This window comes from Herpailurus yagouaroundi, unplaced genomic scaffold, assembly GCF_014898765.1.
Source record: "Herpailurus yagouaroundi ecotype Mexico unplaced genomic scaffold, PumYag 162, whole genome shotgun sequence".
Taxonomy (NCBI): domain Eukaryota; kingdom Metazoa; phylum Chordata; class Mammalia; order Carnivora; family Felidae; genus Herpailurus; species Herpailurus yagouaroundi.
The window spans coordinates 49,177,584-49,202,366 of NW_024412403.1; the positions used below are offsets into that span (position 1 = coordinate 49,177,584).

General features: G+C 39.2%; 1 protein-coding gene across 42 annotated transcripts in view; it reads right to left on the bottom strand.

Annotated features, from left to right (window-relative positions):
- ABI3BP (ABI family member 3 binding protein) overlaps positions 1–24,783 on the bottom strand; it is a 266,973-nt gene that overhangs the window by 46,201 nt on the left and 195,989 nt on the right. For 33 of the 42 annotated variants that reach the window (XM_040484369.1, XM_040484349.1, XM_040484338.1 and 30 more), the window contains 6 exons: positions 24,108–24,188; positions 21,909–21,986; positions 11,105–11,170; positions 9,096–9,170; positions 2,542–2,619; positions 773–877 (listed from right to left, as the gene is read on the bottom strand). In XM_040484369.1, coding sequence (XP_040340303.1) covers positions 773–877; positions 2,542–2,619; positions 9,096–9,170; positions 11,105–11,170; positions 21,909–21,986; positions 24,108–24,188 — 483 coding nt within the window. The remainder of the gene's footprint in view (positions 1–772; positions 878–2,541; positions 2,620–9,095; positions 9,171–11,104; positions 11,171–21,908; positions 21,987–24,107; positions 24,189–24,783) is intronic. The other 9 variants (XM_040484370.1, XM_040484347.1, XM_040484337.1 and 6 more) reach the window with 4 other exon arrangements.

Genomic DNA, 24,783 nt, shown 5'->3' on the forward strand with positions numbered 1-24,783 from the left:
ACCAGTATGTAAACACCCAAGTCTAAGCCAATTTGTTCTCTGCTGTAACAGAGTTAAGTGTCAAGAACAACCAGAACACAGAAGCAATGTTAATGCTAAAGCGACTTTGAGCAGATGGGGAAAACTTCTTCAAGGAAAGGATGAAGTATGAGCATCCCAGGTGACTCGAAGGTGTCATTCCACGGAAGGAGACAACACATATCAATGTGTGGCTTGATATAGTGTGGCTATATCACACATTGATTGGTTGATTGATTGATTGATATCACACATATCAATGTGTGGCTCTATAGTATATTCCTGCCCTGTTGCACAGGCTAGAGCTGCTGGTGTCTAGAGCTTAATCTCTCTCCTGGTTCCATGATATGGAGGTCAGCATGAAGGCTGGTTAACAGGGGAGCTTTCAGTGAGATGTACAGGATTTCATTCCAAGAGACAACGATAAGCAGATGACAGGACATCACATTTTCCATTATCCCTGGTAGGAAACATACATCATCCCAAATAATTCACTCACTCAAAGGCCTGAGTGAGCGTCTGTCTCACAACATTTGAAAAGCAAACTGGCCGAGATGCACAGGGATGGTTTCCGTGATCTCACCCATCCAGAATCAGGGTAGGAGTCCTCAAAACTGTAATTTACAGTGTCCAGTTGTGGGGGCACATGCACCATGGACTTGTCCATCACCTGAGCTAGCACACCAAGAAGGGTTTGTGGTTGTCTAGTAAAACTAAAACCACGGAGGGAGTTTTAGGCATATGACTGACATACCTGCACTTCCTGGCTTCCCGGTGACATTATTTGGTGGTAAAGGTTTTCTTCGTGGGGGCACAGGTCTAGGTGGCAAGGGTGGGCGGCGAGTGCCTGGGATTGGGGCTAAGAATTTACATTACAGATAAGGCTGTCATGAGGATTCACTCCATAAACATGTCAGGTTTTAAAAAATAGTACATTTGGGGGGCACCTGGGTGGCTCAGTTGGTTAAGTGTCCAACTCTTGGTTTTGGCTCAGGTCCTGATCTCACAGTTAGTGAGGTTGAGCCCTGCATTGGGCTCTGTACTGACAGTGCAGAGTCTGCTTGTGGTTCTCTGTCTCCCTCTCTGCCACTTCCCGACTCACTCTGTCTCTCTCAAAAATAAAAAAAATAAACATTAAAAAATAGTACATTTGGTAAGTAGCTATTGGATGATAGAGAACAGATGCTATAGAAAAGTACCTATGAGTAATATATTCTGACAGTCTTTAAATTAATACCGGTAATGTAACCAGGGATAATGAAACCCATTAACATATGGAAAAAATATCCTCTAATTATGGGTAAAAACATATAGGTCTATCTGCCTTTTGAAACTGTATAGATATAGAGAGTTTAAGATCTTTAGTTTCTCATATAGGCTCGACAGTATTTCTCAGTTTCATTGTCCCCCTAGTGCCTTCGATTTACAGATGTACTACAATTTCTTATATCAATTTGGCTTTAAATTGTTAAGGGATAAAATGTATCCTTTAGTGGAGAAATTTCAAAAGATTACAACAAAGCAGCCTTGATGGCAGAAGCAATAAGCCTATGCCTGTGGAGAACAATGTCGCTACAAACAATTGCACACTGCACAGGGCACCGGGCTAGGGATATGTGAGTGTGAACCAAAGTTTTCTTTTTTTTAATGTTTATTTATTTTGAGAGAGAGATAGATAGCAAGTGGGGGAGGGGCAGGAAGAGAGAGACAGAATCCCAAGAAGGCTCTGCACTGCCAGCACAGAGTCTGATGTGGGGCATGAACTCACCAACTGTGAAATTATGACTTGAGCTGAAACCAAGAGTCCAGTGCTTAACCGACTCAGCCATCCAGGTGCCCTGGAAGCTGAAGTTTAACACCCACTCTGATCACCCCACTAGGAGCCCTGGTGCAAGCCTGCCAGCCCAGAGGAAGATCTGCCTAAAGGGCAGAGGGAAGAGACACCTTTTTATAATATGCACAGAAGTATCTTTTTATACTTTTCACAAAGGCTGGCAAGGCTAGAGGTGCCTAGAGCAGTCCACCTTAACCCACACTTTAAATCTTGTGTTATAACAAGATTTTATAGCCTAAAAATTCATCTCTTTCACTGCATAATATATGTTGGTTAAAAACCTTCAAGTAAAATTGACAACCTAGGAAAATGCCCTGTGACTAAGTACTTCCTGGGAGACCAGCATAAACCCTGTCAGGTAAAAAGATACAGTAAATTACATAAGAACAAAACGTGAACATGATGAGAACCCAAACCCACAAGGAATCTTTACTGTTGGTCCATTGTGACCCCTCTGAACATTATACAAAGTAGTGATTCTTAAATTAGTATCCCCATTAGAGGTTCTTATTCATATTTAATGTGTCCCAAAGATAACGCTTTAGAATGCATCTCTAGCGGTACCCATGTAGTGTCGGCATGGTGCTTTGGGAGCTGTGAGGATGCTGTTTTTGCTACATTTGCCACTACGGTTACTGCCCAAGCTGCAGAGTAGAGCGAACTAAGGGAGTCAGGACCTTGTTCCTTACCTGGTTTTTTTGTGATATGGGTAGAGTCCACTGACACATCTTTGCCAGCACCTGATGGCTTTGGTGCTTGCTTGACCCCTATGAGCAGAGATAATGAAAGGGAATAAGTACACAGCAAAAATGTGCTAAATGTGTTTCAAAGAAACTTGGTAGAGTTATCAGTGATAATGTGCATTCTGTGCAGAACAGTGGCATTGGTGTTTTTGTGCCCAAACATTTTAATTGGGTTCTCCTGTCTGCATATAGAAAATATTCAAAGCCCTATATTAATTAGCTGTAATAGTTTCTCTGAAGAGTTAGTGTTTGATTGTGGATCGTGGATTTATCTTAATTTTCCATGATGTCCACACTGCACTGCCTTCCTGGGTGGTATGGTCTTACCAGGCAGACTTCATCTTTGGTGATTGGCTATTTTTTGTCAATATTTCTGGGTACATTCTGTGGTTTAAAAAAAAAAAAAAAGATTTCCTCCAACGCCTCAATACCCGTCTCTACCCCAAACCTCTTAAAATTCCAATGTGTTTGGATTTAAACTTGGAAAGTTGATTTTAAAAATATTCCTGGAGAAGTCCTGGCTGGTTAGGCCACAAACTGAATCTGTACCTTTGAGACTTGTAATTTAGTCCTGGTCAGGCCTAGATCTCCAAATTGCTATTTGGAAGAAACTGATCTGCAAATGGTTTTGTGTAATATTTTATGTCCTGAGTCTCTCAAATACCGTGTAGTGATTATTACTCAGTCATTCACCTAAATACTCATGCGGAGTTGGATATCTGCCCCAAGGAGAGGGGGAGCCAATTTAAGTTTTATTTTTAAAATTATTATCCTTTTACATTATAAAATAATCTTCCTTTATGTGGCTGACAGTTATCATTAAGAACAGAAATAGACATTATCCATACAGAGAGGCAAGAATTCATACTGTGAGGATCTGACTAGAATTCACATATTAAAAAATAAGAATAAAGTATTTAATATACTAGTCTGTACATTAACAAGGACAACCAAAACTTTGAGCATTCGCCATATTTTAAGGACTATGTAGTGACATTGCACACTCAACCTCATTTACTGTGCAGGCTGATATATTGATTAAAATACAAGAGAAGTTTTGCTTGCCTGAAAACAGATGATATTATTGCATTAATGTATAAAAATAAATTATTAATTATAATTATAAACCAACATTTTTATTTGACTGTAATAACACTGTAATTAGTGACGTATAATAATTATTATTGTTGTAATTATTATAATTAACATTAACTTATAAACCCTAGTATTGCAATCCATACTGTCTTCTGCTTGGTTAAGAGATAATACGTAAAATCGTGGAGAATGTTGGTATAGAGCCATGAATTAAATGTTGCTTATTTGTACTAGGAAGAAAATGTTTTGAGGGTCAATGACTATTTTTTGGCTAACCCCACAAGCATGGCAAAAACAAATAGCTCATTAGTCTTCCTGTGCTTACTCTCAGAGGTAGTGGGGTCAGAGAAAGGACTCATTTGTGCATGGCATAGAGGAATGGAAAATACTTCCATTTGTGTTACTGGGATAGCCTGGCTTGGTGAGATTGATTTACCACTACTTTTTGAGAGTAAAAAATGTGTTGTGTACTCAAGAAGGCTCTAGAAGTCTAGTAGGTTGTGTGTGCCTTTAGTGATTCTTCACAGCATTTCTCCAAATCTTTCTAACCAAAAGACAAAAATGATGTATTTTGATCCAAAGTACCTTCATATTCATTACCCAATTTGATCCTTACAACAGTTCTGTGTGGGAGATACCACCCAGGTTCCACAGATGAGGAAACCCAAGGAAGGAAGATTAAGCAATTCATAGCGAGGAAGTGTTGGGACTCAGACCAACATGTGCCCAAGCTCCAAGGCCTAGCTCTTCAACACTAAGTGGCATAGCACAGTGTACTGTCTTCCTCTCATCATTGCCTTGCTTCTGTTATTCCCCATAAAGACTCTAAGTGACTCTAGCTTCAGAGTCTTACACACTGCCTACTGGATGGTTTGAGGCATTGCCATTGTGTGAGGTCTAAATGGCCCTGGCTGGCAAGCATATGTCATCCAATTATGCCACTAGTGTGTGGGGCTCAGACATAGCTCAATCTGACAGTGGACAAATCCTCTAAGCCACAGTGGCTAGTGAATTGGAGATCTAGGAGAGAATCCAAAATTCTGCAAGAAAACTTTATGAGTAAGACCAAAGTTATAATTTTCCTGGCTTCTTTTGTAATTAAGGGAGAAATCAGCAGAAACCAGTCATTTTGTGTTCCTTTCTGTGTAGGTAGAAACAGCATCTTACTGTTATGATCCTTAAATGTAAGTGCCCAAACCATTAAGCAGCTAATTTGGACTTTATTCAGCCTTCACAAATAGATAAAAGTTGGCAGGGTATAAAAACACCAGTAAGAGCCCTGCCAAAGGCAGCCATGAAGCTCAGGGAAAGGGCACTGAATGGGGGAGAGAAGGATGAACTCCGGTTCTGGCCGTGCCTGCACCTTGTTGTGGTTTGCATGTCAGCCAAGCAGCAATGTGAGCACCAGAGCCCAGACACCAGTGAACTTCTTTTACTCTGAATCAGAGAGCAAGTGGAGGCCAGAGGTAGCAGAGAGGCAATGGGAAGACAAAGGAGGAAGCCAGGAAGAGAGATACCATGGAGAAAGAATTCTCAGGAATTGGCACTTAATCAGCCAGTCTGGCCCAGGCTGTGACCTGAATTCTTTTTCCCTCAGGCAGGATTAATCAACATAGTTTCTAAAGGGCAGCATTGGCTCTGGAAGCACCAAGTGGAGCTCCAGCATGAGCCCCGAATCGCCATATGGGAGTTCTCCAAAAATCTCTGGATTTACATAGTTCACCCCTTAGCAATTTATTGTCAAAAATGAAGTAATGGTTTGCGTATTTTTAACCATGGTAACAAAAACGTTGCAAACAAACACAGTAAACTGAAAATCCATTTCCAAATGTTTTAGGCACTATTCCTGGTGACCAAAAAGGGGTGGTATTTATGCATGATTGGTCTCTGTGCCCTTGTCTCCAAATCTTAGCACCTTGCTAAAAAGCCAGGAGTGATGAGCCAGCAGACTGGAAGATTTAGCCACAGCCCAGAAAAACACATTCCTCATCTCAGAGGAGTCTGGTTTCTGGTTGTCAAGCACACTCAGTGTGGGGGCAGTCAAGTGTGGATTCCTCATTAGGAGGCAGAGAAAGGAGTCTCAGGTTCAAGTATTTAACATATCTGCTAAACCACATGTGTCAAGGTAGTTTCCAGATTACATTTTGCCTGAAACATAATGGGCCTTCAATAAACGTTGGTTGGATGAAAGTGTATCTGTACAGCTCAGTGACTTCTTGCTACAAGGAGAAAGTTGAAGATTGACCCTTGATAAAAGAAGTTAGCCTACTCCGTGCTGGACATGCAATAACCGTTTTCAGATTTGTGGGCCATACGGTCTCTGCCACAATTGTTCAACTCTACCATTCTGTTAGGAAAGCATGCTGTTTCAACATGGCAGTGAGCCAGATTTAGCTTGTGGGACTATAGTCTTTATGATCTAGCCTACTGCATGCTTATTACATCTCTGCAGTCTAGAGCTGAAATTGGCTATACTTTTTAGAACGTATCAGTGAAGCTGAAACACATCTCTGGAAAGCTTGTAAAAGCAGAGTCCTGGGATAAATAACCTACCAACAACCTCAACCTTTGTAGCCTACTTTGAGACTTGAGGTGGAGAAATATTTACAAATATAGCTCAGAAATTCATATAAAGCTGGGTAAATATCTGCAATGATGTTATGAAATAAGAAACTTGGGCTTTCCTGGAGTTTATGGAATCATTGCAAGATTTTTTGTAGAGGCCTAAATAATCAAAGGTCCATAGTTTTGAGGCCTCAGAATGTTTCTTTCTTAGTCTTCCAAGGGCACAGTCTTAAGTGGCCTAAGACCATGAAGAGTGTATCCTATAAATCCTACACACTTCCTTTATCAAATGATTTTTCTTTTTAATGTAAAATATCTGGGCTGAAAACTTTAGACAGAAAAACTACAGGAAAATGTATCTAACGTGGATGAATAACAAAGAAATATTCTGGACAAGATGTCAAAGTTGATTAAGAATCAGTTGGTGTAGAAATTAAGTCTCATTAAGACTCAACAGAAGCTAGAAGTGAATGTAGATGAGATCATGGGATTGGGGTCAGAGAAGAAAATAAACTTAATGTAAATACCTACATTTCTGGTAAACAAGCCAGAATGAAACTATGCAGAGTCAAAGTGAGGGGGGACACATTTAAGCCAATAACCTGGAATGAATAGATTTCAAAAAATTCTTTTTCTCACCAGTTTTTAAAAACCTTATTCCCTAAGCAAATAGTCTGAAAGCTATTAGATTTTCCTTTCATAATATCCTACATGTTATCTGTGATTTTCAATTTTTTTTTACCATTTTACTTTCCTTTTTGCCTCATTGCACTGGCTGAATACTCCACTACTGTTTTCAGCATAAGTGGTAAAAGTAGGAATCCTTGTGTTCTTGATGTTAGGAGAAAAACATTCAGACCACTGTTAAATATGATGTCAGTTGTAGGTTTTTCACAGATGCTCCTTATCAGATGAGAAAAATTTCTTCTATTCCTTGTTTTCTGAAAATTTTCATCATGAATGGATTTTGAATTTTATCTAATGGTTGCTTTTTTTTTTTGTATTTACTGAGGTGATTGTATGATTTTTCTCCTTTTCTCTGTTAATGTGGTGAATTAAATTTCTTTGAATGTTGAACCAACCTTGCATTCCTGAGGCAAGCAACAATTGGTTATGTGATAATGTAGATTTGGGGATGTATCACTCCCAGACCTCTAATCAAGGCTCTCTTAGCAGAGGCTGATCCTGAAGGAACTGAAAGGGGATGCTGTCTGCTGACCTCATTCCTTGCAGATGGGCAGTAGGTCCTCCCCTGAAGGGGAATCTCAATAGGTAATAGAGCATAGAACATGTGTGATGCATTTTAGTTGGGGGTGGACGTAGAACAAGGGAAGCTGAAACTGAACTCACCTTTGTCTACCTGTGTTCACCAGCCCATTTCTACTAGCAATTAAGAAGCTCTGCTTAGAGATCATCCTTCCACAGTTTAGCTAGATGAGTAATACTACAGAGTTGATTTCATCTACACAAAAGGGGAAGGGATGTCAATTTGTGTTACAAGGGCGTCTAGAAAAAAATGTTTGTATTGCAGATAAACTTGTAATAATGCTGTTTTCTTTCTGAAAGACAATTAGCATTCTCCTAGTGAGAATCAATGCTTGATTACACTGAAGGTTAATGACTTTCATGTTTGATCATAGGTACTGTTTTTTCACTTGCTTTGTTGACAGAAATGTTTCTATTTTTGCTTAGACAAACTCCAGGGAACTGCTTTGACTATTAACAAGGTGGCTCTGTTAAGAGCCAGACTGTTTATATCAGTCTGAGAAACTATGCATTGCCTAAACCCACAGTTGGGAATAATAAAAGGAACAGATGAGCACAAATAGATAATGGAATGCTTTCTTGCTTTTCATGAGTCAGGGGTTTATAGTAATTGCCTCATTAATTAATTTGAAGGAAAGTGTGGATTCCTAGAACTTCACACACTGTAATAACCTAGGACAAAAACAAAACAAAACAAAATCCACCCCAAAAACCAAAAACAAAAAAACACTGTACAACAAATCTAAATGATTTCTAGACCAAATATAATTAGGTATTATTTATATCTCTCTCTCATTAGGGAATCATCATGGATTAAATATATATGCACTAAATCAATTCTAATTTCCATGCTCTTTTGCATAAGTATATGATTTGTACTATTAAAAAATATTGCAATATTGCAAGGAAATGATGCAATCCCATATGAGGGCATCTAATAACTACTATTTATCTATTTAGTGAGTTGGGTGTTTGAACTTTTATCACATCATTTTCTTAGTTATCTGTATAATTTCAACTCCCCACAAATCTGGCTGGATTAGGGCAATGTCACTTAATTCCTGAATTAAACTGAATGATTTGGAAACTTTACTCTGAGTCTTAGCTCCTCTTGTTAGAATGTCATGTTCCAGATTACAACAAATGCAAAAAAAAAAAAAATTGTAATGGTACTTGTGAAATTACAAACTTAAAAGCCAAGTGATTATAGTCTGAAAGGCCAAGCCTATGCATGGATAGTGTTTTTGAAATTAGGGAAAACAGCTATTTTGAGATTTTCATTCAGTGATACATATGATACTATTTAATCAGGATCTTTTCAAGGATCAAGATTATATGTGGTAGCTGATTTAGTGAGCTGAGTTTAGGAAAGAAAAATTCTTTTTCCATGTTTTCAGAGACATTGGAAATTTTGATTTTGGAAAGATGTACAATTTCCAATTCCAGTTACATTAAGAACTTCCAAGATTGGTAAAAGAAGAAATTTGAAGTGTGAATTCAACAAAAGTATAAATTTTGAATGAAACATTTGTAGTTTAGAGAGGATCAAAAGGAAATAAATTTGTGATCATTACCAGCTCCCATTCCATTTCCTTTGGGCGTCCCACTGGGTTTGAGTCTACTAGGTCTTGTAGTTGTCTTATTCAGAACTACAATAAAATGGGAATAAAAAGGTCAGGTATTTTCTTTTTAAAACTTTGTAGTTAAGGAAAGCAAAAGTTCCTGGAGAATTGGAAGTCATTTAACTAAGCAATGGAAAAATTGTGGCTTACCACACATATTGTTCAGAATATGGAAACCACAATTCTGGTTTAAAAATAATAGATTTGAATTTGGGACTAGAGACTTGAGTTTGTACTCTGAGGTGATCACTGGGCTTGAAGAAATAACTGGCAAGGGAATTTATATGTCTAAACGGGAAATCCCTCACTTCATTTATAAGCACTAGATACATTCCAAAACAGAACTGAAAAAAGATTGAGACTACTACACCCAATGAAAAACCAAACCTGAAGTGCCTTTATGTGCCAAGGCCTTAATTTAAAATTCATAAGTTGTTGGTTCTTCTACAGGGGTCTCTAGGTACAAATGTCCCCTCTTGGGGCGCCTGGGTGGCGCAGTTGGTTAAGCATCCGACTTCAGCCAGGTCACGATCTCGCGGTCCGTGAGTTCGAGCCCCGCGTCGGGCTCTGGGCTGATGGCTCAGAGCCTGGAGCCTGTTTCCGATTCTGTGTCTCCCTCTCTCTCTCTGCCCCTCCCCCGTTCATGCTCTGTCTCTCTCTGTCCCAAAAATAAATAAACGTTGAAAAACAAAACAAAACAAAACAAACAAAAAAAACAAATGTCCCCTCTTAACCTGGCATAAGTCCATTGTTGAACACAGAGCATGATGAAACCATTTTCATTTCTCTCCTGCTCCATGGAGAGCCAGACTATTACCAACACTTTTAGAGATCACCTGTCTGTTTGGAAGACACTTCAAGGAAAAGCACTAAGTGTATTGTGATTGAGAGACCAAGTTCTGGAACCAGGTTGTTTACCTTAAAATCTACTTCCTAGCTCTTCTCATGCCTTGGCTTCCTCAACTGTACCCCACATCAGACATATGACAAGCCCTCAGTCAATGTTAGCTATTGTTACTGTTTCATTATTTTGTAGAAACCTTTAATATAACCAACCACACATTAAGCTCTCAACAGCTATCATGATATAGAGGGCACATGGAGATACACTTGTTTATAAAAGATGTCTGTGCCTAATTACCTTTAGGTATTGGAATATTACTGCAAAAAAAGCATGAAATCTCCATAAACCAAAGGATAAGAAGAATTATTGTTCCTTCTCCCACATACCTGGAGAGGTGTTCACCAAGAACATTAATTTATAAGCCAGCTTCACCATTTGGAACTTTAAGAAGACTTAGAATTGCAGCAACCAACGGGTACATAATAGTGTCTTTGGTCCAACTTGTGCTTTAGCACAGGAGCAATTTACATGAACCAGATGAACCTTCCTAAGTTACCTTTTCATTAACAAGCTCCAGTGAGGGAGAGCCTAGAGCTTTTGGAGAATTCAGTAAATGTATTTTCTAATGTTTATCATTTTTACTGTATACAGCCTATAAAATGTGTGTGTGTTTTATCGCTTGAAGGAATCAAGTAAAAATATTCTCCCAGAACAAGGGTCTTTTATACTGGAAGAGACCATCTCTTCTTAAATAACATTTGAGAGCTAGTGTATCTGAATAGCTAACTCTAATGTTATTTCTGTAATTGCCATGGAAAACTGAAGGACTATGTGTGAGATTTACACACAAATACTGTTCTAAAAATATTCCTATACTGATAAAGTTCCACAGGAGTCTTTATATCTGGTCATCCTTAAAAACCTTAGTCACATTGTATCACTTCCATGGAAGTGATCATTACCTCTCTACTTATCCACAAAGATCTGAATTTCTGTACATCTGTTATTGCCATTTAAGTATATATATATCCCTCCTTTGGTGTATGTTGCTGTTTCTATACATTTGATACCTTCTCAGGTGTGATTATTTAGGTCTCCAAAAAGAGAAACAACTTACCGGGTCTGATGTGTGCTTTGTCAGATGTTCTGGGCCTCACAGGAGTAGTGTACAATCTGTGTGGGGCTGAAACAGAGGAAAGGTTTCATATTTAATAACCAACATTCCATTAAATGGAGATTTAGCATCTTAGGGACCAACAATTCATGCACTTTGCATGGAGTAGAAAGGATGTTTTGAAGCCTGCAATTATGCATTTACAGCATAGCTGTTAAAGAAAAATAAAACAAGATAATCATGACTGGAAATAAAGGCACACAGCAAGTAAGGTTGGTCATTTGCAATGTGTGTTAAGGATTAGTCTTCATTTCGTCCATGTTTCTCAAGGGCACTTATTTTACCCAATGGTTGCTTAACATGGTTAACATAAACCTTCCATCCATCCATCCACCCATCCACCCTTTTGTCCGTCCATCCATCCATCTACATCTCTCAATTCGAAAGTCATAATGGAACATTATTTAGCCAAAGAAGACAGGCAATGTCCAAGGTAAAAACAGTATATACTTTTAGGTACGTTAGAAGAATAGGAACATGTGGTCTCTATCCTACTGTCTTAGCTCATGAACCCTGGAATGAATACTCACTTAGCGCCAACCACTAAAGTTTTAGGAATGGGAAAAATGACCTCTGGTGCCCTGCCTGTCAAGACAGGGTGAGCAAGGAGCAAGAACTCGAACAAGCTCTGGGATCAATACACTGCCCTGTCATTTTCTGCTCCTGTTATTCAGGATCTGGCACAGTGAAGACTCCTACTTGCTGAATAAAGTTAAAAAATGATTGGCCATCGTAAGCAGGCAAATTCATGAGAAACTCAGCTGGAATACTTTTGCTTCCTAAGATTTTAAAGTATGCTTTCATCCTGGAATTCCTCCATCTTTCCCTTCCGTCCTCTGCCCCCCTTGACATACCACACTGCCTCCTTACCACCAACTCTCTTGGTAATGCTTTAGCTAAGACTGGAAAAAATTTTTCTTTCAAACTATGTAAGTAGATTACATCGTTTTGATGATTTTGTTCACATCTTGAGTGGGTATTTATATAATCATAAATCAGTAAAGCCTTGCCTGCCAAGTTAAAAAAGTACACCTGCGAAACAGATTATACTATAGCTCGTTTACGAGCTTCCAACGTGAAGACTGATGAGCAGAATTTTGCCGTACTTCAGGCCAAAAATAGCAGACGCATATTGAAATTCTCTGTAGGTTTAGTGTGGGCCTTTCAAAGTGTAGCAACTAGAGTGAAGAGAGGCACTGATGTTATAAAAAATTCTCGTTACACTCTGAAGTGTGTAATGATGATTTGTAAATGTTATGCTTCAAAATTTTCATTGCTAGTGGTAGGATTCCTGTGAATTTAATATATTTCAGTTTTTTTCATGTTAATTTCTTCAATGTTAGATTGTTTTTAGCTTAAAGAAATACAAGGATCATGGTTCTTATTAGTCTCATTCTAGAACAAAGATGAATTTTAAAACGTTACACAGGAAAGGGACATAAAGCAGAACACAGAAATAATCAGCATGACACTTAGTATTTCAAAGCCATAGGATCAGAATTTTTGCTTTATTTTTTTCCTCACAATCTTTACTTAAATCTAGACAGAATTTTTAATGCAAGAGTTGGAATATAACATGAGTTTAGACTGTAAGTTACTCATGTAGCTCATCACCAAATAACACAAGACCTTGAGAAAACTACTCTAGGGTTTTAATTTTGAACTGAAAAAAACCACACACACACACACACAAAGGAGCTTTGTGAACATATCTCCACATAGTTTTTAATGACTAATAATAGAAATAATTTTAAAAGATGGCCTGTAAGGACTCATGTTCTGCCCAGCACAGGGAGAGGGTAAGTAAGATATAACTTTTCCTGGGTGGGCAGGGATAAGGGAGTTGAAATAAGTAAAATAAACACAGTGTCCCTCTCGCCAAGGGGGTTCCTATTACAGTTTGAGAAAGGCAAAAAAATAAAAACAAAAACAAAACACTTGAGAATTTTAGGGTTTTGATTATAGGGTGCTGCAGGGAATTGTCTCAGTAAGCAAAGGAGCAAAGGTGTCAGAGAGAAAAGGTGCTGGAAATTCTATGAGCAGGCTCGTGTTGTGGGTTTTAGGCACAAAGTTTCTGTGGAGGACTTGGACCCCATCGTGGAGGGCTTGGAAATCAAAGAGCCACGTGGGTCATGGTACATGCATGGGGAGAATGTGAAGATCAAGAGGACTAATTTCACCCCTATAACACCTCTCTCAAATTGTCGTGTGCTGTCTTATGCTCCTAATGCCTAACGTTAGAAACACAACGCAATGTAACAGTAAGAAAACAGCTGACTTCCTCTTCTACAAAGCCCAGGCACACACTTATGAGGGTTTTATGAGGGGGCTCCTAGTGACACCCATCATGCCTTTGTGAAAGTGGACGCTTTCGGTAACGCAGGGCTATTGGGCTTGTGCATGCTACTCTCATCCTTAAGATGAGTTCTTTCCCAGGAGGTTCTTTGTTGCCTCATATCAGCAAATCCCTGGTGAGCTCACCATAAGATCCTTGGCGCAAGCTTAGAAAAATATGAATCCCAGGGAAGCACAGTTTTGGTTCAAGCTAATGATCCTTAGAACATAAGAAAACAATTAAATAGATTGTTTTCATTGTGTAAGTATGTTAAGACATTTCATATAATGATATCAGATTCTGCATATACCCCCATCAACTATGAAACTCCTATCTAATAAAACCATGTTCTAGAAAGAATTTGATTAAAATTCCACACACACTAGTAATGGTGACCTAATACTGATATTCCCATTAAAGTAAGAAACAGCAAAGCAAGGAAAAAAAAAAACAGGCCTATAATCTTGTATCCTCAATTCTGAAATTTTTAAAGTTCTAAAAAGCTGAAGCCTTTTTTCATTTTGCAGCACCACCTGAACTGAATTTTTTTATGCTTATTATAAATATTTACATATTTTAGCTTACATAAAGCTTCTTTATGCTTCTTATTATAAATATTTACATATTTTGCTACAAAAACAATGTGTTTCATCATGAGAATCCACCTATCTTCTATTAAGTAAGACACTAATTGCTTCTATTAAGCAAAAACATAAAAAAATGAGGGCACATTATGGATGTAATGTGATTGACCATCTACTATTAGTGGTTGAAGCTGGTAAAGAGGATGTGGGAGGGCTAGTGTTATGTTAGGTTTCTTCTGTGTGGATTATAAATAAATAAAAAGTTAAATACAGCGGGTACCTGGGTGGTTCAGTCTGTTAAGCGTCTGCCTTCAGTTTAGGTCATGATCTCAGATTTGTGGGTTCGAGCCCTGCATCGGGCTCTCCACTTCAGGTCCTCTATCCTCCCCTCTCTCTCTGCCCCTGCCCATGCTCTATTTTATTTTTTTAATATGAAATTTATTGTCAAATTGTTTTCCATACAATACCCAGTGCTCATCCCTCAATGCCCATCACCCACTTTCCCCTCCTTCCCACCCCCCATCAACCCTCAGTTTATTCTCAGTTTTTAAGAGTCTCTTATAGCTTGCTTTCCTCCATCTTTAACTTCTCTGTCTCAAAAATAAACAAACATTTTGGGGCATCTGGGTGGCTCAGTCAGTTAAGCGTCTGACGTCAGTTCAGGTCATGATCTCCGGGTTTGTGGGTTTGAGCCCTGAATCCAGGCTCTGTGCTGACAGCTCAGAGCCCAGAGCCTGCTTTGGATTTTGTTTCCCTCTCTCTCTGCCCCTCCCCCACTGGTGCTCTGACTCTGTCTCTGTCTCTCTCTCTTTCAAAAATAAATAAACATTAAAAATTTTTTTAAAATAAACATTTTTAAAAAGTCAATATAAAGATAATAAGTTAAATAATAAATATTAAAAACATAACAAAAAATGAAACCAAACAAGTAGAAAAAGATTGAGAAATTTTACAAAAACTATCCTCGAGAAAAAAAAAGCCAGAAGACTAGCAGAACAGAGTCTCAGGAGCCAAGTGCAGATGAGAGGCCCACGGAAGAGGGTAGGAAGGGCGGAGAGGCGGTGCGTGCTGCACGGACTGGCGGGAGGGAGCCGGGCGGAGGGGCGGCTCGCCGGCCAAGCAGAGCCCCCGAGTCTGGCTTGCAAAAAGCGGAGGGGCCTGACGGACTGTGTTCCGACAGCAAGCGGGACTTAGCATCTGGGAGGTCATAAGTTAACAGCTCTGCTTGGAAAGCGGGAAGGCTGGAGGACAAAGGGAGGGAGAGTTGCTAAGCCCCGGACGACAGAGCTCAGTTTGTTGGGGAACAAAGGCACTCGCCAGCACCATCTCCCTAGCCCATCCCCCAGCCAAAATCCCAAAAGGAACCAGTTCCTGACAGGGAACTTGCTTGCTCCATGAAAACACCCAACGCTGTGCTTCTGTGGAGCCACCCCTCCCGGCAAGGGGTCTGACTCCCTCCTGCTGCCACAGGGCCCCTCCTGAAGTGGATCACCTAAGGAGAAGTGAGCTGAGCCTGCCCCTCCTGCCCCTGTGCACCTTGCCTACCCACCCCAGCTAAGACGCCAGATCCCCAGCATCACAAGCCTGGCAGTGTGCAAGTAGCCCAGACAGGCCACCCCACCCCACAGTGAATCCCGCCCCTAGGAGAGGGGAAGAGAAGGCACACACCAGTCTGACTGTGGCCCCAGTGGTGGGCTGGGGGCAGACATCAGGTCTGACTGCGGCCCCGCCCACCAACTCCAGTTATACACCACAGCACAGGGGAAGTGCCCTGCAGATCCGCACCACTCCAGGGACTATCGAAAATGACCAAGCAGAAGAATTCCCCTCAGAAGAATCTCCAGGAAATAACAACAGCTAATGAGCTGATCAAAAAGGACTTAAATAATATAACAGAAAGTGAATTTAGAATAATAGTCATAAAATTAATCGCTGGGCTTGAAAACAGTATAGAGGACAGCAGAGAATCTATTGCTACAGAGATCAAGGGGCTAAGGGACAGCCAGGAGGAGCTGAAAAACGTTTTAAACGAGATGCAAAATAAAATGGAAATGACCACGGCTTGGATTGAAGAGGCAGAGGAGAGAATAGGTGAACTAGAAGATAAAATTATGGAAAAAGAGGAAGCTGAGAAAAAGAGAGATAAAAAAATCCAGGAGTATGAGGGGAAAATTAGAGAACTAAGTGATATACTAAAAAGAAATAATATGCGCATAATTGGTATCCCAGAGAGGGAGAGAGGGAAAGGTGCTGAAGATGTACTTGAAGAAATAATAGCTGAGAACTTTCCTGAACTGGGGAAGGAAAAAGGCATTGAAATCCAAGAGGCACAGAGAACTCCCTTCAGACGTAACTTGAATCGATCTTCTGCACGACCTATCATAGTGAAACTGGCAAAATACAAGGATAAAGAGAAAATTCTGAAAGCAGCAAGGGATAAACGTGCCCTAACATATAAAGGGGGACCTATAAGACTCGTGACTGATCTCTCTTTTGAAACTTGGCAGGCCAGAAAGGATTGGCACGAGATCTTCAATGTGTTGAACAGAAAAAATATGCAGCCGAGAATCCTTTCTCCAGCAAGTCTGTCATTTAGAATAGAAGGAGAGATAAAGCTCTTCCCAAACAAACAAAAACTGAAGGAATTCGTTACCACTAAACCAGCCCTACAAGAGATCCTAAGGGGGATCCTGGGAGACAAAGTACCAGAGACATCGCTACAAGCATAAAACATACAGACATCACAATGACTCTAAACCCGTATCTTTCTATAATAACACTGAATGTAAATGGATTAAATGCGCCAACCAAAAGACATAGGGATTCAGAATGGATAAAAAAACAATTCCCATCTATTTGCTGTCTATAAGAGACTCATTTTAGACCTGAGGACACCTTTAGATTGAGAATGAGGGGATGGAGAACTATTTATCATGCTACTGGAAGCCAAAAGAAAGCTGGAGTAGCCATACTTATATCAGACAAACTAGACTTTAAATTAAAGATTGTAACAAGAGATGAAGAAGGGCATTATATAATAATTACAGGGTCTATCCATCAGGAAGAGCTAACAGTTATAAATGTCTATGTGCCAAATACGGGAGCCCCCAAAGATATAAAACAATTGCTCGTAAACACAAGCAACCTTATTGATAAGAATGTGGTAATTGCAGGGGACTTTAACACTCCACTCACAGAAATGGATAGATCATCTAGACATACGGTCAATAAAGAAACAAGGGCCCTGAATGAGACATTGGATCAGATGGACTTGACAGATCTATTTAGAACTCTGCATCCCAAAGCAACAGAATATACTTTCTTCTCGAGTGCACATGGAACATTCTCCAAGATAGATCATATACTGGGTCACAAAACAGCCCTTCATAAGTATACAAGAATTGAAATTATACCATGCATACTTTCAGACCACAATGCTATGAAGCTTGAAATCAACCACAGGAAAAAGTCTGGAAAACCTCCAAAAGCATGGAGGTTAAAGAACACCCTACTAAAGAGTGAATGGGTCAACCAGGCAATTAGAGAAGAAATTAAAAAATATATGGAAACAAACGAAAATGAAAATACAACAATCCAAATGCTTTGGGACGCAGCGAAGGCAGTCCTGAGAGGAAAATACATTGCAATCCAGGCCTATCTCAAGAAACAAGAAAAATCCCAAATACAAAATCTAACAGCACACCTAAAGGAAATAGAAGCAGAACAGCAAAGGCAGCCTAAACCCAGCAGAAGAAGAGAAATAATAAAGATCAGAGCAGAAATAAACAATATAGAATCTGAAAAAACTGTAGAGCAGATCAATGCAACCAAGAGTTGTTTTTTTGAAAAAATAAAATTGACAAACCTCTAGCCAGCCTTCTCAAAAAGAAAAGGGAGATGACCCAAATAGATAAAATCATGAATGAAAATGGAATTATTACAACCAATCCCTCAGAGATTGGTTGATCCCTCAGAGATAATTGAACAGACCCATAACTGTGAAGAAATTGAATCGGTTATCAAACATCTCCCAACAAATATGAGTCCAGGACCAGATGGCTTCCCAGGGGAGTTCTACCAGACGTTTAAAGCAGAGATAATACCTATCCTTCTCAAGCTATTCCAAGAAATAGAAAGGGAAGGAAAACTTCCAGACTCATTCTATGAAGCCAGTATTATTTTGATTCCCAAACCAGACAGAGACCCAGTAAAAAAAGAGAACTACAGGCCAATATCCCTGATGAATATGGATGCAAATTCTCAATAAGATACTAGCAAATGGAATTCAACAGCATATAAAAAGAATTATTCACCATGATCAAGTGGGATTCATTCCTGGGATGCAGGGCTGGTTCAACATTCGCAAATCAATCAACGTGATACATCACATTAACAAAAAAAAAGAGAAAAACCATATGATCCTGTCAATCGATGCAGAAAAGGCCTTTGACAAAATCCAGCACCCTTTCTTAATAAAAACCCTTGAGAAAGTCGGGATAGAAGGAACATACTTAAAGATCATAAAAGCCATTTATGAAAAGCCCACAGCTAACATCATCCTCAACGGGGAAAAACTGAGAGCTTTTTCCCTGAGATCAGGAACACGACAGGGATGCCCACTCTCACCGCTGTTGTTTAACATAGTGCTGGAAGTTCTAGCATCAGCAATCAGACAACAAAAGGAAATCAAAGGCATCCAAATTGGCAAAGATGAAGTCAAGCTTTCGCTTTTTGCAGATGACATGATATTATACATGGAAAATCCGACAGACTCCACCAAAAGTCTGCTAGAACTGATACATGAATTCAGCAAAGTTGCAGGATACAAAATCAATGTACAGAAATCAGTTGCATTCTTATACACTAACAATGAAGCAACAGAAAGGCAAATAAAGAAACTGATCCCATTCACAATTGCACCAAGAAGCATAAAATACCTAGGAATAAATCTAACCAAAGATGTAAAGGATCTGTATGCTGAAAACTATAGAAAGCTTATGAAGGTAATTGAAGAAGATATAAAGAAATAGAAAGACATTCCCTGCTCATGGATTGGGAGAATAAATATTGCCAAAATGTCAATACTACCCAAAGCTATCTACACATTCAATGCAATCCCAATCAAAATTGCACCAGCATTCTTCTTGAAACTAGAACAAGCAATCCTAAAATTCATATGGAACCACAAAGGCCCCGAATAGCCAAAGTAATTTTGAAGAGGACCAAAGCAGGAGGCATCACAATCCCAGACTTTAGCCCCTACTACAAAGCTGTCATCATCAAGACAGCATGGTATTGGCACAAAAACAGACACATAGACCAATGGAATAGAATAGAAACCCCAGAACTAGACCCACAAACGTATGGCCAACTCATCTTTGACAAAGCAGGAAAGAACATCCAATGGAAAAAAGACAGTCTCTTTAACAAATGGTGCTGGGAGAACTGGACAGCAACATGCAGAAGATTGAAACTAGACCACTTTCTCACACCATTCACAAAAATAAACTCAAAATGGATAAAGGACCTGAATGTGAGACAGGAAACCATCAAAACCCTAGAGGAGAAAGCAGGAAAAGACCTCTCTGACCTCAGCCGTAGCAATCTCTTACTCGACACATCCCCAAAGGCAAGGGAATTAAAAGCAAAAATGAATTACTGGGACCTTATGAAGATTTAAAGCTTCTGCACAGCAAAGGAAACAACCAACAAAACTAAAAGGCAACCAACGGAATGGGAAAAGATATTTGCAAATGACATGTCGGACAAAGGGCTAGTATCCAAAATCTATAAAGAGCTCACCAAACTCCACACCCGAAAAACAATAACCCAGTGAAGAAATGGGCAGAAAACATGAATAGACACTTCTCTAAAGAAGACATCCGATGGCCAACAGGCACTTGAAAAGATGCTCAACGTCGTTCCTCATCAGGGAAATACAAATCAAAACCACACTCAGATTATCACCTCACGCCAGTCAGAGTGGCCAAAATGAACAAATCAGGAGACTATAGATGCTGGAGAGGATGTGGAGAAACGGGAACCCTCTTGCACTGTTGGTGGGAATGCAAATTGGTGCAGCCACTCTGGAAAACAGTGTGGAGATTCCTCAGAAAATTAAAAATAGACCTACCCTATGACCCAGCAGTAGCACTGCTAGGAATTTACCCAAGAGATACAGGAGTGCTGATGCATAGGGGCACTTGTACCCCAATGTTCATAGCAGCACTCTCAACAATAGCCAAATTATGGAAAGAGCCTAAATGTCCATCAACTGGTGAATGGATAAAGAAATTGTGGTTTATATACACAATGGAGTACTACATGGCAATGAGAAAGAACGAAATATGGCCCTTTGTAGCAACGTGGATGGAACTGGAGAGTGTGATGCTAAGTGAAATAAGCCATACAGAGAAAGACAGATACTATATGTTTTCACTCTTATGTGGATCCTGAGAAACTTAACAGAAACCCATGGGGGAGGGGAAGGAAAAAAGAAAAAAGAGGTTAGAGTGGGAGAGAGCCAAAGCATAAGAGACTCTTAAAAACTGAGAACAAACTGAGGGTTGATGGGGGGTGGGAGGGAGGGGAGGGTGGGTGATGGGTATTGAGGAGGGCACCTTTTGGGATGAGCACTGGGTGTTGTATGGAAACCAATTTGACAATAAATTTCATATATTGAAAAAAAAAACTATCCTCAGCCATAGGTGCTCTAGTCATGTTTATTTAGAATAAGTACTACTTATGAAATCTTTAAATTAGATTTCTTTTCATCATCATTATCTATAATTTCAAACTTCTTCCTCCACATTTTGTTCACAAATTATAACTGACAATAAGTAAAATAAGTTTACTTTTTTTGTTTTTTGGGGATTCCTACCATATAAAAGAGGTAGAGATGAGCAAAAGGGATCCTTCAGAACAAAAATAAAAGAAACCACAAAAACATAAGAAATCCACAACTGTTTGTAACCTAAGTAACATAGAAAAATAAAAAAAAGGCAAAATTTCTGAGAGCATGAAGGTAAGATAGGGCTTTGTGTAGGTAACACTTCCCAAAAAGTTGGAAGAAAGAAATAAAAGAAGGAAATCTCCCCCAAACCCTCCCTAGATATTTAAATATTAAGTCATTTTCTTTGAGAGAGAGAGGGAGAGAGAGAGAGAGCACGTAAAGAAGAGGGGTAGAGGGAGAGAGAGAATCTTAAGCAGGTTCCATGCTCAGCACAGAGCCCAATGTGGGGCTCAAACCCATGACCCTGGAATCATGACCTGAGCCAAAATCAAGAATCAGACTCTCAGTTAACTGAGCCACCCAGGTAACCCAAATATGAAGTCATCTTAAAAAAATGATTTTTCTCACTACTAGTTTCCTTCCTCAGGCTACAATATCAATGTGCTTATTAAGTGAAAGAGAGGGGACAGAGGAAGATGAAGAGAGAGTGAGAAAGGAGGACGGGGAAGCAAGATGGGGAGGAAGAGGAGGCGAAAGAAAAGAATGGGGAAGAACAAAAAGGTAATAAAAAATTTTATCAGATGTGGAAAAAAAGCAAATGAAGATAAGCAAAGAAAAAAGGGCACTTTGATTCTTAGTTATCAGCATCAAGTTGTCAACCATACATTCAAAAGCAAAGTTCTAACTAAAGAAACTGTCTTCCCTACATTCAAGTAAAGTACGTATCAGTATTCATATTCAGCTGATGTCCTGCACCTATGAAATGAAGAAAACTAATTCACTGTGATGAAAATTGACATTTTGAAAAGAAAATTTCTTTCCTGATTAAAAATGAAAATAAAAATTTACTACACAGAAATGGGGAAATAGCATTACCCTGAGTTGTCCTTGTCAATTCAGTTGTTGGTGGAATCTTAGTTGTAAAGAATTCTTGGGTGGACTGTTCTGTTTCTGCTGGGGACAAATAGAGCAAGGTGGCTGACTTTAAATAATTATCATTATGAACTTGTCAAAAAAACCACACTTATTTCCACCCCATGCAATGGTAAACAGGAAATTGCATTTATAAGTATGCCCAGTCATCATAATATTTCAAGGTTAAAGGTACATTTTAGTAACTCATTTATTCTATTTACTATCCTCGTGCACTATTGTTTTAATAATTATTATAAGGATTTCCAAAAGCTTTTAGTTCACGATTATTGTTTCATGATCCTGGACATGGCTGTTCTTGAATTGTGTCTATTAACTGCTTTTATCTATTGTTGCCTTCATGCTTCCTCTCTATACCATCAACTGTTTATGTGAGCTGGAAAAGAAATACATCTTATGAAAAGAGGTGCATTCATGCCATGTAAGAATAAACATTCATCTACTAATGTCATGTGAGAATCAAAGTTTGTTTATTGACATAGACACATTTCTTCTGACAAAATAAAAACAATTGCAATACTTCTACTCCCATAATGTTTTGAAGTCATCACAGCATCATGTAGACATAGCAATTTACATCGTCCACTTTGCCATGAACTGTATCCAAGGAAATACTTGGTACATACAATATACAGTCATCTTTTTTTCTGCCCTGCTTTGTAATCTGGATTTTGCTCATAGCAGAGATACTTGTGAGTTGGCAGGTGATGGTCCCTGCTTCAATAAACCAAGACGCACTTAAACAAATAGGGAGTAGAAGTTAGATAATTAGTATATCTAGCAGGGGTTCTTGGAGAGTACTTTTGGCTTTGCCATCATGGGTGATGTTCACTTTGAAGGCCATGGCTAGAATAAATGGGCATTTGGAAATTAGGGTGTATTTGCTCAGGTTTCACTTTTTTTCCTTCAAAAATGATTTCATTTTGAAATGTGATCAGTAATTTCATCTCAGTAGACACACACAAAAGATAGGTTTATTTGAAAAGGGACAAAGGGAAGAAAATAAGGCCAGTGATTTAAACACAGCCACATGGTATGGTATGCAGTGTGGGAAGGGCAGAAGAACCAGCAAAAACAAAGTGTGAACACTTGGTTTCTGATTTATTTTCAGTTGGGGGTCAAGCAAACTGGGGTTTCCCATTCAGTGAATACACTGGTGCTGAACTCCTTAAAAACATGGCCCACTCATCCCCACCAACCTTCCTGTTGCTTCTATCCTTCCTTGTTTTCTCGAGGTGACTCACATGCCCATAAGATTAGCCTATCATTTTTGCCGCTGCCTCTGTCCCATCGGTCTTTAACCTGAAAGGACCTTTCACATCTTTAACTTCAACTGTCACCCCAACTTGAAAATCCAGGGTAAGTATCACCTCCTCTGTGAAGCCTCCCCTAATATGCCTGGTGGTTTGTTTGTTTAGCATGTTGCTCAATTTTCTGTCACACTCATTTTTTGAACAATAGTGGGGTGAATCTCAGGAGCTCTGGTGACTGAGTATGTGGGTTCCAATCCAGCTTTGACATTAGCTGTGTGACTTTGCCAATTTTTTAAATCTCTCTATGCCTCAATTTTCTAATGTGTAAAATGGGGCAAGTAATAGAACCTACCTCACAAGTGTTATGTGACTGAAATTAAACATACACATAACCCACTGGGTGGTATGGAGGAAGTACTACCATCACTAAATCCTTCGTATTCTTAGATGCTGAACTCGCTAGGATAAGGATTCACTCTCAAAACAGTTTCTTTTTTGGAATTCTGGTTGCTTAGCATTTCACTTAGCACCCATAAAATATTCTGTAAATACTAGATGAAATTCTTTCCAAAGGCAGCTTCCAATATGGAAAAGCAACCAAAAAGTATAGAATTGATACATTTTGGGAACATTCTTCTTAGAATAATTAAAATTTTATCAGGATATTTTAAAATATTCTCATTTTCTATTGAAAACCAACATAACTATTAGAAGGACAGAATACAATTAATGTAAAAGAATCAAGTGAAATGGCTATTTTTTATAATGGTAGAAAAAGACCCTCTATTGTTTGGAAACAACCCATCAACACAAGGTACATATGGCTACTTCAAGGGCAATCCCTAAAAAGTAGACCCTCATTGGACTGAAATATGAAATCAAAACTTACCCAGAGTGCTTTGCAGTTCCTCCTGACTAGTGCTTGGTGAGATCATAGGTATAAAAGGGCTGCCTCGTGTCTCTAAAGGAGCTGGAAAAGAAAAGTATGAGTGGTATCAATCTTGAGATGCAAAATCCAGCACCAAGCCAGAATGATATTACACAAGATTCCTTCGTTTGAAGCGGAAAAAGGAAGACATTAGGTGGATCATGAAGAATCAAGTTAGGTGTACACAGAACCTTCACAAAAATGACTGTGGAATATAAGAGTAATGGTTCTCAACTGTTTTTTTTCCACCACCAGGATAGATAGGAAATAACATTCAGTGTCTGCCACATTCCATGACCACCCCTGGTTAAGATGGGATATGAGTAAGAAACAATCTTGGTCTGTCAGCTGTGGTGCATGCTTGCGCTCGCACGCTCTCTCTCTGTCTCTCTCTCCCCCACCCCCATCCTAGAGAACATACAGGATTACAAAATGAGTGGAAATATTCATTATTTTAGTGGTGTCTCATATTGAGTCTCCTCAAGTTTATTTTTAAAAACAGACCATTGGCAAATTTCAGTATTTTTACAGATATTAACAGTAATTACTTGCCAGAACTTTTCACAACTGGTCATACTAGTGTGTTGTAACACTACAGCTGAGAACCACCGAAAGTGCTGAAAATGTTAACTGGATG